The 14,166-nt window shown below is 36.3% G+C and overlaps 1 protein-coding gene across 1 annotated transcript in view; it reads right to left on the bottom strand.

The window, feature by feature from the left end:
* The window catches only part of LOC106075188 (neurogenic locus Notch protein-like), a 36,540-nt gene extending 23,205 nt beyond the window's left edge, over window positions 1-13,335 (bottom strand). The window contains exons 1-2 of the mRNA XM_056040861.1: window positions 12,861-13,335; window positions 6,896-7,009 (exon numbers count right to left, since the gene is read on the bottom strand). Coding sequence (XP_055896836.1) covers window positions 6,896-7,009; window positions 12,861-12,927 — 181 coding nt within the window. The 5' untranslated portion in view covers window positions 12,928-13,335. The remainder of the gene's footprint in view (window positions 1-6,895; window positions 7,010-12,860) is intronic.
* Between the last annotated feature and the right edge of the window lie 831 nt (window positions 13,336-14,166).

The following is a 14,166-nucleotide window of genomic DNA, read 5'->3' as shown; positions in this document are numbered from 1 at the left end:
AGGAGACAGATGTCATTGGCGAAATCCAGGTCCTCTAAATGTTGTGTTGTACCATCAGATCAATCAAAATCTAATTAACAACTGAACAAGTAGTGCTTCCACTGGTGACTGAAGTACAGTTGTAGTATACTAGCTAGGCTTATCAGGAATTGATGGCTGACCATGTAGGCCCTACGTGCACCCCTCTGAATTCTGAGTAAGCAACTTTAAGCCAGTTTTTTACACCTTTAAATCAAGTAACTTCTGCTAGGAATCAACTTAACATGTAGTGCTCCCACTAAAATAAAGTTAATAAGGATAAGGTATTATTGTAATAAACTAGAAAACGCTAATCTGTAGTTCATATCCGACCATGTGCGCTTTATTATAGGCTTCGATATTCTATAGCATATTTGTTTTCACTTGCACACTATTAGAGTTATCATATTTAGTAAAGGCCTAGAATATGATAAAAGTGGTATTTTAGCGGCCTCCGAAAGGGGAAAAGACGTTATTAGTTTTGTGCGGAATGTCTGTCCGTCCGTCCCGTTTAGATCTCGTAAACTAGAAAAGATAGTGAAAATCCAACATCATAATATTTTAGACCATTCAAAGTTCTAATGCAACGACTACTTTCTTCTTTGCTGAAAGCGAAAAATCTAATATTTTAAATCACTTATGCAAGAAGTTTTTTCATAAAAAAACACCACTTTTACAACTATCCACTATTAATAGTAACAAACAAGAGAGGCTCCTTAATAGGGGAGATGCATATGTGAGCTGGCGATCCTAGATTTAATTTTTATCTATTTTTATCTGTATTTTAAGTTTAACTATCTAGGCTAGTGCTGAGTGCGTGCATGGTTCCCGCCAGCTCTTTTACTTTAGAAGTTAGTTTGTACGAGTCATGACCTGGCTCTATAAATAGAACAGGTGCGGTCAGTTCTTTCTTTTTTTTTTTCGGTGTTGACCGTTGGTCAGTGCAACCATGTAGTAGAAATAAGTATTTAATTGTTGCGCTTGTATTCAGCTGGGACCGCCTGCTATCCTTACTGCAGTACTGCTGTCGTTAAGTCTGCTGTTGTTAGTCTACTGCCTGTAGGCTGTTGTTAGTCTACTGCCATTAGTCTGTCATCGCCTCATTGTACCTTTTTGTTATATCTTATTTATTTTAAGCTTAGGTCTAGGGTAGTAATTGTAGTGATTTAGTTGGTTTGGTTAGTCTGTTAGTGTGCGTATATTTAGAGGGTTTTAGTTAGTAGCTGAGTTCAGTTGTAGTGTTAGTGTAGCTCTATATGTTGTATTTTATTATTGATTTATTTGTGTATGTAAATAAAGTTTCTTTTTGTTTTATTCATCCTAAAGTAAAAGTTTCGTTATTGCTTTCTTTTAGTTAGCTAGATTAGTTTAGTTTAGTTTAGTTGTGCTGTCTGGTTGCTTAGGCGACTCTAGCCCCTTGGTCGCAGACCGAGGTGCACAGATTGGGCCCACCAAGTAGAGCTACCACCTGCCTACTGTTATAAATGAATTTAATGTTGAGCAGCAGAAGAGAATAGGCCACACAGCTCGCGCCTGCCCTGACCTGCTCACATTTTTTTGGTGTCAGAAGTGGGATCTGTGCTTAAGTAATCAGACACACATTGTTTTCTTAGGGATTAGGTTGTTAGTTTTTTTTTTGAGGCTTTTGTTAGGTTGATTTAGGTTTTGGTTAGGCTTCGTTAGCGCATTGTTAGGATTGCATAGGTTGATATTAGTTTTAGGTTTTGATAGCAGTAGGAATCAGTGTTGGAGAATTTTTTTTGTTGTTAGTTGTTAGGATATGGATCATATGGATAGTCTAGTTTGTTGTTTTGAGTTTTGTTTTATGTTGTGGTTTCCATAGTCGGTAAAGTTTTTTATTGTCGTTGAAGTGCTAGGCCTAGAAGTTGGTAGGATGTAGTTCTAGGAAGTTGTTGTAGTGCGTTGTGAGGTAGTTAGTATTGTTGTTATGGGTTAGGGTTAGAGTTGAAGTGTTAGGTTAGGTTGGCAGAATGGCAGCAGCGGCAGGAAGGATGCAGCGGTCCCAGGCTGAAGTTGAGGGGCCTCGGAATGGCATGATCCGAGGACAAGTCTGCAGCTCTCCCATGCCTTCGGAGAGATGTCAGCCCAATGTTAACGGATGGCGAGATGGCAGTTGAAGTCTGGACTGATGGGTCATCGCCAAACTTTGTTATTGAATGTGTTAAGCGATACTACCAAAACTTAGACAGTTCCAGCACGGGTTTTTTTTTGCAAGTAGCCATGTACTGGACTGACAGAGGTGCCCCACTTCCACCTCTGTGTTATAAACAACTGGGCCAGTTTGTCCAATTAGGACGACTGTCCGCCCAGTTGCAACGTGTGGTTTAATGGCCCTCACATCTGGAGGTCGCCACTGAAGAAAGCCTTCCACGTCATCTTTCTGTAAACCACATGGATTTCACTCCTCACTTACGGGGTGTCCTGTGTCAGCCGCTGGTCATCTCTACTGGACAGCGGTGGTGGACCGGCCAGAGATGTAGAAGTTGTCAAGAGCAGAGCGAACCTGTCGTGTCTTTTTCCCTTTTATTAAATGTTTTTTTATATGTTCTTATCACACTGTTCATTGTGTGGCTCCTTTTATACTTTGACTTGTTTTAATGTATTTATGCATATTATTTTTAATTTGTTTTTATGCTTTTATGTATTTTGAATAATGATCAATTTTTTTGAGTATGTTCCATGGGTGTTTGCATGTGTTGCAACCCAATAAGTTTTTTGTAAGTCTTTATTGGGCTCTCAAAAGCCAATATTGTGCTTGGTTGCTGTAGTAATATGCTGTATGTACGATTTTTCTAGTCATGTTAATTTTCGATGTTGCCGTCAAGGTACTCGTTATGTTATTTGCCTTGGAGGCCATGACGTGGATAAATGTAATACATTTTATTGCAGTATTTTGTTGTTGCCTTTGGGAGGCCACGTAATGTCATGTTAGGTTGAATTGTCTGACAGTGGTCCTTTTATTTTTTTATTTTTTTTCTATGTCTCATCACCACTGTTGGATGCCCTGTGTTTTTGTTATAGCACTGTAACTTAAGGTTGTGTTATGACACTTTGAGTGTACCATTTTTTAATGTTTTGGTCTTTGTGACCATTGTGAGCCTTCAGTGGCTGGCCATAAGTCTGTGTGACTATGGGCCTGTTGAAGCCTTGGTGGCTTTGTATAAGTCTGTGTGACTATGGGCCATAAGTCTGTGTGACTATGGACCCGTTTGAAGCCTTGGTGGCTTTGTATAAGTCTGTGTGACTATGGGCCATAAGTCTGTGTGACTATGGACCCGTTTGAAGCCTTGGTGGCTTTGTATAAGTCTGTGTGACTTTGTTTTAGCCTGTGTGGCTAAGGAACTGAGTTAAGCCTCATAGAGTTCCTGTTGGTCTGTGTGACTAAGTTTATCATGTTTGGCTAGGGCGTCATTTGCTCTAACCATGTAGTTTTCGTTACTTACTTTTTTTGTCGTTCCATTTTTTTTAAAGATGTCATGCACTATATTTTGTATTACCTGTATTTTTATTGTTTTCTGTTGAAAGCTTTGCCACTTGTGAAGCCATTTAGTACTGAGAGCTATGGTTATAGTTCTCCGTTCTCTTGTATGAATTCATTTTTATTTTATTTCTGCTGTATATATTTTGACTTTTTATCTCTGTATTTTGTGTATTTTTATTTTGCGGGGACGCAAAAGTTTTGAGCGGGGGTGAATGTGAGCTGGCGATCCTAGATTTAATTTTTATCTATTTTTATCTGTATTTTAAGTTTAACTATCTAGGCTAGTGCTGAGTGCGTGCATGGTTCCCGCCAGCTCTTTTACTTTAGAAGTTAGTTTGTACGAGTCATGACCTGGCTCTATAAATAGAACAGGTGCGGTCAGTTCTTTCTTTTTTTTTTTCGGTGTTGACCGTTGGTCAGTGCAACCATGTAGTAGAAATAAGTATTTAATTGTTGCGCTTGTATTCAGCTGGGACCGCCTGCTATCCTTACTGCAGTACTGCTGTCGTTAAGTCTGCTGTTGTTAGTCTACTGCCTGTAGGCTGTTGTTAGTCTACTGCCATTAGTCTGTCATCGCCTCATTGTACCTTTTTGTTATATCTTATTTATTTTAAGCTTAGGTCTAGGGTAGTAATTGTAGTGATTTAGTTGGTTTGGTTAGTCTGTTAGTGTGCGTATATTTAGAGGGTTTTAGTTAGTAGCTGAGTTCAGTTGTAGTGTTAGTGTAGCTCTATATGTTGTATTTTATTATTGATTTATTTGTGTATGTAAATAAAGTTTCTTTTTGTTTTATTCATCCTAAAGTAAAAGTTTCGTTATTGCTTTCTTTTAGTTAGCTAGATTAGTTTAGTTTAGTTTAGTTGTGCTGTCTGGTTGCTTAGGCGACTCTAGCCCCTTGGTCGCAGACCGAGGTGCACAGATTGGGCCCACCAAGTAGAGCTACCACCTGCCTACTGTTATAAATGAATTTAATGTTGAGCAGCAGAAGAGAATAGGCCACACCAGCTCGCGCCTGCCTGACCTGCTCACACATATGCATCATATTTTTAACACATTTATGCAAACGGTTTTAGATTTTTTGTCCAAAAAATATTTTTTTTTACATTTGTATTGTTAAGTTAAGAAAGTTCTGTTTTACTAATTACTACATTTACACCAAAAAATGTTTACTTTTTTTAAGAGAAAAAATCTATTTAGTATGCATATAAGTTTGACATAATTTAAAACAACAATTAATAAGTAGTTTTTCACTCTATAGTGATAAAACACTGGATCTCCATCATTCAATAAAAAAAAAAAAATTTTACGGAAATGTTTTTTTTTTCTTGAGGAATAAGAGATTTTCCCTTTATAAAACAATTAGAGCAATTATATATTCATTATAAGACATTAGTTAGGCCAGGTTCATATCTAACTTCACATTCACTTTCACTTATCCTTTGGTCTATGGACCGCTGGGGCACCACAAAGAATCCGTTAACCTTCTTTCTCCATTCTTCTCTGTCATTTGTCTTTGATAAAATTTCATTCTGGTGTTCTTTCTAAAAATATTGAAACCTGCCAAGCGCTTTACCGTTTTAATGCTCAGCCACCGCGCCTCCTGAGAATTATGAATACCTATATCTAAAAGTGTGTCTTATTTTAGAAGATAAAAATGAAGTACTCTTACATATCCCTTTGCTAACAAGAAAATATTTAATATGCATATTTTAGTTTAAAAAGTGTATATGTTTTAGTTTGTGGAGCCAGCCGACGTAAGATTGAAAGCGTTGGCTGTAAAAATGAAAAAAAAAAAGGTTAGCGAAAGTTTAAAGTTTCTGACCCGTAGAAATTCGAATATGTTTGTATCTCTTGTGGAGGCCCCTTTTCTTGTGTAGCCTCTGGGGCAGTAGCACCGCCTGCTCTCTCTTAGGCTCTGGGTGATAGTTTTTTGTTGTTTTTTTTTTTGGGGGGGGGGGAGGTAATGCTTTCTTGAGTTGAGGGAATAGTCATTAAAAAACAATCATGGGAAGAACATATCAAAGATAAATTGTACAAATATATGATCAGATGGCTGCCCAGGGGCGGACTGGCTATATGAATCAAAGATAAATTGTACAAATATATGATCAGATGGCTGCCCAGGGGCGGACTGGCTATATGAATCAAAGATAAATTGTACAAATATATGATCAGATGGCTGCCCAGGGGCGGACTGGCTATATGAATCAAAGATAAATTGTAAAAATATATGATCAGATGGCTGCCCAGGGGCGGACTGGCTATATGAATCAAAGATAAATTGTACAAATATATGATCAGATGGCTGCCCAGGGGCGGACTGGCTATATGAATCAAAGATAAATTGTAAAAATATATGATCAGGTGGCTGCCCATGGGCGGACTGGCTATATGGGCATTCGGGCAAATGCCCGGTGGGTCGGTAACCAAAATAGACCGGTAGGACTTCAGAAATTATCTTTTTTTTAAGTCATATCTGTATATATAAGATAAGATTTTATAGTATTTTCTTATAAAAGGGCCCTATCAGTGACGTATTTTTTTTTTAAAGTTATACATAATCTATCAGGCTACTAATTTAATCTAACACATTTTCCGAAATAATGTAATAGCAGACATCCGTAGACAGTGCTACTAGATCTAGTAGGCTTCATCTTTTTAGGGGCCTACACACTTAGTGATTAAAAAGCAACATAAGGCTTACGATATATTACTTATAAAAAAAGGATATAGTGTTTACTGTATGAATGTGTACATCTATCGATAAATTATCAAACTTAACAATGATTTTGAATTACAGGTACTTAGAATTTGATGTCCATATACAATTTATGGGCCCGATAGTATAGAAATTCCCGGGCCGATGATGACACCCAGTCCGCTCCTGTGGCTGCCTAGTCGTGTTGTCTGCAAAATAGTTTCAACACAGCCCGTAATCGTTTCCAGCCACTCTGCAGGATCTAATTCTTGCAGTAGGCAGATAGACTGTAGTCTAGATCTATATAGGCCTAGTTTTGTTCTTACATTGTAATAGTTTTAATTTCTGATTGTCTGCAACTTATAAAGCAAACAAAACCATCAAGTATTAGTGTTCACCATAGGAACATTCATAAATGTCGATGTATCATAAATAAATATAACTTATTAGAATATAGCTCTATAATTCTATATCTTATTTCAAGTCCACCTAGATCTATTGTATCTCTCTGTGACGTATAACAAACAAAAAATGTAGTGCAACACTCTTCTTTAACAGAGATTAGATTTTAATTTGAGTGAAAGACCCACTGCTAGACTGCGATCCTCCTCAGAAGAATAATGCAGACTTTAGATCTAGATGACGGTTGGAGTTCTGATTATTTTAAAACGTCATACCTGTTATTCCTTTGGGGCATCGACACTCGAATGTGCCCTCCATTGGTTTACACTCTCCGTTATTTTGACAAGGCTGTGACATGCAGGCATCTTGGCAATAACTTGGTGACACACCTAAAATGTGAGAGCAAATATTTGTAAACACTTAAACTTAGATCTAGATCTAATAGACTCTAGAGCCGACTAGGTTACACAACATGGGGGCTCATGTTTTGGGCATATAGGTCTGCTATTTAATGTCGTTTCTAAACTAAAGAAATTTGAGCAGGGCGGTACCATAGATTAGCCATCAATGGCGTAGCAAGGTACTCGTGGGCCCGGGTTCAAGGGTATGATGATTGGCCTTCTCTCCTCTAGATTGAATATGACAAAAACAAATATAGCTATGATATGTGCATCAGTATAATTTTAAATAGACATTTATACTTGGAAATCTATATCAAAGAAAAGAAAGTTTCTTTATTACTTTATTCACCTAAATGCTAATCTTCGCGATGGCCCCAAAATGTAAAGTTGAAGCACCAAACTAATTTGGTTTACATCAAATTTGTTATGTCAAATTTTTCTGTGTGCTATATTTTTCAGGATAAAGCAATGAATGCTACGTAAATGTATCGCTCAAAGCAGTGATGCCCAACTAAGTTCGGCCAGCGGGCCATTTTAATTTCCGACACTCGCCACATCAACGAAAACGGCTTCAGTTCTCTACTTATGTGAGCAAAATTGAAGCAAGCTTTATCACCGAGTCATTTTCTTGTCTCTATTTGGTAAATAGTCTACTTAATCCTTCAATCCATAGGCGTAGTTTAACAAACTATTATTTGCCGCTCACACCAAGAATGCCGTCATATTTGTTTCATAATGCCGTTAATCTTTTGATTTTTGTTTTTTTTAACATGGGATTAGGGCCGAATTTACCTCTATACGCTCTAGCTAAGGGCCTCCAAGAAATATTTAGTTTTTATCTACAATATCTAGACTTATATGGGTCCCTATATCTCAAATAGCTTTAAGGCCTTTTCAACTCTAAAAAACGGCACTGCATGGCGCGAAGGTTTTTTTTTATTGTCTGGTCCAATGACTAATGACCAATTGTGGCCTTTCCTACACTGCTATTTTGTAAAAAAAAAAAATTCCTTAAAATATCCTAAACGTCATATCAAACTTTATATTAACTTCAAAACATTAATCCGTGTTTTAGCATAGAGTCATAGTAAAGAGCTCTTTTCATCAGGTTTATTGAAATGTAGTGATGGTGCGTTGGTGGTGACGTTCTTTCTTTTGTTTTTTCCCTCTATGTTAATTAAACCGTTGATATTATTACCTTTTTTTTTCTGTTTTTTTTTTAAGTAAGCATCTTCTTTTTCTTTTTTTCATTTTTCTTTTACCAGAAATCTAGATTTAAACTTAAGATTAGATATTAAACAAGAAAAGAAACATACATTCTGTTTGTTACTTAGGGAAACGTTAAAGATGTTGACTTTCTAGCTTCTTATCGTGACTGAATTGTGGAGGAGGTTTATTACAAAAAGTTTAAAGATAGAACGATAATTTATCATGGACAAGTGTCTTTCACTTGAATGGCTGCTTTGTCGTATGGTATGTTCATTGGGAAGTCATTCGGGTGGTGTCGGGTTTATATTATACCCTGACACAGCATCAATGCTGTTTGTTTTCCAACCGTATCGTCAAAAAAAAAAGGCTTACTAATTACTTAATTTCATTAACGAGCTTGCCAAACATACAGACACCATGAAAGACTGAGAACGGTGAATGGTGTAAACAAAGAGCACATTGAAGAAGTTGACAATTACTGACGGAAAGTAACTCATCGCATAGTGAATGTTTGTTTAAAATTTAGCAACAACCTTTCATTTAGTGGTCATCGCGAAGAGTTCGTTTAGGTGAAACTTTACCTCAACACACAGATTCAAAACGAGATGAGTGACCTGTTGGGCAATGCAATTTTAGCTAAAATACTAAAGAAGATCCAATCTGCGCCATTTTTCTAAATCATGATTGACAGCACTCAAGAAGTTTAAAAAGTTGATAATTAAATGAGCTTTATTTTCTGAAATTGTTTTGTGATCTCCGATGACGAGACAAGACGAGATACCTAAAAGAATTGCGATCAGAGAGTCATTAGTAGTTTTTATATATATATATATATATATATATATTTGTTAGAACCAGAAGTCTGCAGGATTGACTAAACAAATACTCTTAAGTAATAAAATATCAACATCTTTCTTTAAACTACTTTCGATGCCAAGGCAATGATGTTTTTTCAATATGAGCGAACAGTACAATAGCCTTCAGGTATTGCGCATTATTTTCACGGTGTTCAACAACAGTACTTAAAGATGGTCTTCAATGATTCTGTCAGCTGTGATCATGAAATTGCATTGGAATGTCTTTTAGTAAATGTACTGATACATACAAGCTAATGAATTTCTTTGTCAATTAAAATATTTGTCAAACGGGGGGGGGGGGGGGATGCCGATCCACATCGCGGGCCGGATCTAGCTCGTGGACCGTAGTTTGGGCATCACTGGCTCAGAAGAATATGGACTTATCTTATTAACAATCAATTTGTTTTGGTACAAACAAGGATGAAACGAAAAAAAAATGTTCATAAAAAATATAAACAAAAACTTATATGAAATACATTGAAGTGGATCAATAAGAAGGATGAAGTGGCAATAGCAGCATTTCACTTCACTTTGGACAATGAAGTTTTTTGTGTTTTGCCTTGTAACGGCAATTTAAAACAGAGAATATATCTGCTAAGTATGCTGGTTTACAAAGTCTCCAGTCTTGCAAACAATTTCTCAGCTTAAATCTATCATTAAGAAAACATTGAAGTTCATGTCTAAGTTCAACTAATCGATTAGGAATTCTTCCCTAGATAATTTACGAAAATCGGTATATTTGCCCAAAAAAGTCCTTTATTCAAAGGACAGTTTTATTTTCAATATAGATAGCTATTTTCACTCTTTCATCCAGAACTTTCTGTATATCAAATGGACATTTTACGTGTTACCAATGCCTCTGGGTGTGCATCGATGTATGGATATAACATTTAGAGCAGCATTTTGTATTCTCACAACGAGATCTTCATTAAAGACCACCTGAAGAGGTTTTTTTCGAAATTGAGATAACTATTGATTTGGATAGTAGGCCTAGATGGTATCAAGTAAATATCAAATATGGTTCCTAAAAATTTGAGTTTAAAGAAATACTTTTCTATACTAGAAAAAGTCATTTGAAAGTGTAAAAAATAACGAGATTTTAAATTGCTGAAGTAATGGCCGAAACCGGAAATGACGCAAAATCGGGTAAATCGGAAAAATATCAATGAACATGACGAACTGTGAATCTGTAGGTGAACAGTAAATGAGTGACCCGAACCAATGAATCATATGATGATTGTGATTCAGCTGAAAATGACTGGTCTAAGTCTGTTTACCAACAGACATGTTTGTTTTAGGGGGAGACCTTATTGAAACAAACACTTAAAGATGTATCTTAAATTTCAGACACAAACATTCCTATTTCATTAACTGTATGACACAATGATGACAGTGCTGCCCTGATGTCAAATTAAAAAAAAATTGGGGGGTAAAAAATCATTGTCTGTAATTAGTGTAAAATTAGGCTTTCTGTTTAAATTCAGTAGGTGTGGCTGTAACCAAATTAAATCCAATCGTTGTAAAAAAAAAATTTATATTTGTTTGATAACATACATCTCAAGTTCGACATTAAGATTCAACATGGAAGTTCAACATCAAGGTTCAACATCAAGGTTGATGTCTACAACCCACATTTCTTCCAGAAAGAAGAGCTTTACTAGCGGCCTTCCCTTTAAAAAAATGTTCTAGCCTACCTCTACCCATTACCCAGGGTTAGTCTGCTATTGGGTCTGGTGAGAGCCCCATGGCAAGCGTTTTACTGCATTTGTAAGCTTCCGAAATTCATTATCCTTTAGTCAATACCGCAACGTTTATCTTTGTAAAAATAGACAACTCAAATATGTTGGCTTATTATTATGTTCCACAAAAAAGTAAAGGTCCTTTCATTTTTATTGGGTAGATTCCACATTCAGAGTCCCATTTCTTTAGCCCACAAATAAATGTCATGGTATCAGTCTGTCGGAGAAAAATTGTAGGCCCTAAAGTAGGTAAAGAGACATTTTAAAACCCTTTTTTTAGGGGGTGGGGCAGCGGATTTTCTATAATTTTTGCCGACATTTCAGCGGGCCGGATGTAATCACGTCGCGGGCCGGATCTGGCCCACGGGCGGTATTTCGGGCATCACAAAGGAGATGTGAGCGCGAGTGTTCTTTTGCTAAATTCAGTTTTGAATCACTCTTGAAAACTTCTAAATTAACAAAAAAATTGTGATTGGGCAATAACAGGTCTACACTTTTAAACAAACGCATAACTCATATATATGCAAATAGTAAATCCATTATTAATATTAGTAATTTTTTAAAAGAAATTTCGGCATGTAGCTCTCTTTTCCAGACTTTTCCAGACTCTCTTTCCAGACTCTCTTTACCAGACTCTCTTTTCCAGACTCTCATTCCAGACTCTCTTTTCCAGACTCTCTTTTCCAGACTATCTTTTCCAGACTCTCTTTTCCAGACTTCCCCAAACATTATCAGTTCTCAACTTTTGAACACAAAAAGTTGACCTGAATAAGTCGACACAACTACGCAATGAATCTCGTTGTATAACACAGAAACAACAGGTTTGTTTAAAATATAAAAAAAAAAACGAACTTAAGATGGAGTTCATTTCATCTTCAACAAATTTAAAAAACATTTTTATACACAGGCCTACATTTTAATATATTTTCTCGACTCCTTACAGATTTAATTATGATTTTTTTTTGTAGGCCTTTGGATGAAATTTAATTACAAGTGTTTATCATGGGAAAAAAATGGAGAAAGACGGTCGACAAATCTTGCCTGGTGCCCCAACGGTCTAACAGACTAAGGGATAGGTAAAGGTAAAGATTAATCATGGGGAAAAAAGGCGTAGAAATATCTTCAGTTAAAATGATCAAGTAGCATTTGTTCTTAGTAGGCCTAAGTGATGGCTCTGATACATAAAGCCAGACAGTGCGTTGGAGGAGCCAGTCTTTTCCCGCTCGTCTTGCTTTTCTCGGTCGTCTGAGAGATCGTCACTACGTCGCTGTTCACTGCTTGCCTTGTTACCACATAGAGAGTTGAAAAGCAATATTATCACATATTTTATTAGCATTAGATATGAAGGCTAAATCTGGCTCTCAAAATGGGCTGAAAGGAATCCTAGGAGTAGTCTACCATGAAATCTTTTGCGTATAATATGGCGTCGTACATTTAGTGAAATCACTAAATTTAGAAAGCTTTCAGGATAGAAGACTTAAAAGTAAAGTAGCAATTATACATAAATAACTGAACCATAATCTTCATATACAAAAATAAAAACCTAATAAAATACTCAGAAAAAGATAAAGGTACATTCCTCGTTTCATATGCTAGGTATAAATTTATACAAATGCTCCTTATTCCCTAGTGCTATTAGAGCATGGAATGTGTTGCCTTAGCTAGCCAGGAAAACCAGTGACTTGGCAGAATTTAAGTCATTGGTTCATATGTATGACTAGATTGACCTAGGAACACGCGTAGGACGTACCATCATCTTTTTTTTTTTTTTTTGAAGTAACGTCTGTATTTCACAAGAAAACATAAGATAAAATATAAAAATCTAAGCGATATAGGCCTACTTTTGAATGCAACAGTTATATCTAGATGTAGATCCAACACGCATGTCAATCAAAATTAGCTTCTAAGATTCTGTTTCATTAAAAGCTCAGTATATAGACCTACCAGCAGTTTGATACATTAGATTGTATATGCCTTTTTTCACGTTATTAAGTTATTACTAGACTAGATCTACTAGGAAAGAAAAAAACTTACACAGCGTAAATGTTGCCAATGAAACCAGAACTACTTTCATCATTGTTAAACCTGATCTGTTAATCATACATATTGTATTTGGTGATTGCACATAAAAATAGCTAGTAACAGTTTTAAATCAATTGAATCCTACATCACTGTTTATAATCCAACATAGAAATATTGAGCCTTCTATTTAACTACTAAGACATAAAATACACAAATGAATCAATTGTTCATAGTAATTACTATCTTATTTGATTTTCAAAAGGAAGAGCACATATTGCCAACTTTTAGCCATCAAGTCAGTGATTCCAAAAATAATCCCAGTGATATTGTATTCAGTTATAAAACCCAAATGAAACACTAAGAAGAACCGAGAGTAGGCAGAACGTCACAGTGTGTTGATGAGCAGTTTAGGTTGGCGAGCAGTGGATGTCCCTATGGGAGCGACATCTAGATGTCGTCAAGAGAATCCACTTGGCTGTGTATGTCCAGGATGTACCACACTCCAGCTGAAATGTCGTATGAAGTGGGATGGGCAGGGGTGGGAACGGCCTGACACTGTGACGACGTGGCCACTATCAGACATTCAATCTTATCGTCTAATCTAATTATTTAAATGTAAAATACAAAATCAAACGTTGCTAGCTCGTTCAGAATTTCCATTGGTTGGATAAACTTCCAATTGAGTCTAATACTAACCACTTATTGAGTATACATGAATGCTTTTTGTGACAAGGGGAGGGGCTTCTTTGTGAATGTCACAGTTTCCATGGCATTGACTGTCAGTGGGAAGTGTTATTAGTCAGCCGTGGGAACGTCTACCACATCAAAGTTCATTAGATCTAGTCAACTGTTAAAGCTCTCTTGAGTTGATGATAAGCGTTGTGAGACCAAAACATCAAGAGGACCATCAGATTTCATAATTTTATACGAAGTAGAGGCCTCGTTGCTGCTGTGCCTAAAGTCAACTTACAACTTACAATCTTTTCCCTGACACGTCTTTGGACAAAATCTTTTATGAGCAGTTGGATTCTCGGATGGAGTTGAAACAAACATGTATTGTACTTAACTAACAATGAATCAATTAAATAATTAACCAATTAGTCAGTTAATTATTGGTAATTAATTATTTAGTTTGATATAGAATAAGGGAAATAATGTCTACATTGTTAAGAGATATAAGTGTAATTTGGGGCTTTTCCCCTTAGATGTTTTTATTTTGTTACTAACAGGTATACAAATAGTTATAGTAACAGTTATACTAACAACTACCAGTTTTACTAACAGTTTTACTAACAGTTTTGCTGACAGTTTCCTAACA

Source organism: Biomphalaria glabrata, chromosome 9, assembly GCF_947242115.1.
Source record: "Biomphalaria glabrata chromosome 9, xgBioGlab47.1, whole genome shotgun sequence".
In the NCBI taxonomy this organism is placed as follows: domain Eukaryota; kingdom Metazoa; phylum Mollusca; class Gastropoda; family Planorbidae; genus Biomphalaria; species Biomphalaria glabrata.
Note: the sequence above shows the minus strand (reverse complement) of the source record. Positions and strands in the feature narration are given on the sequence as shown.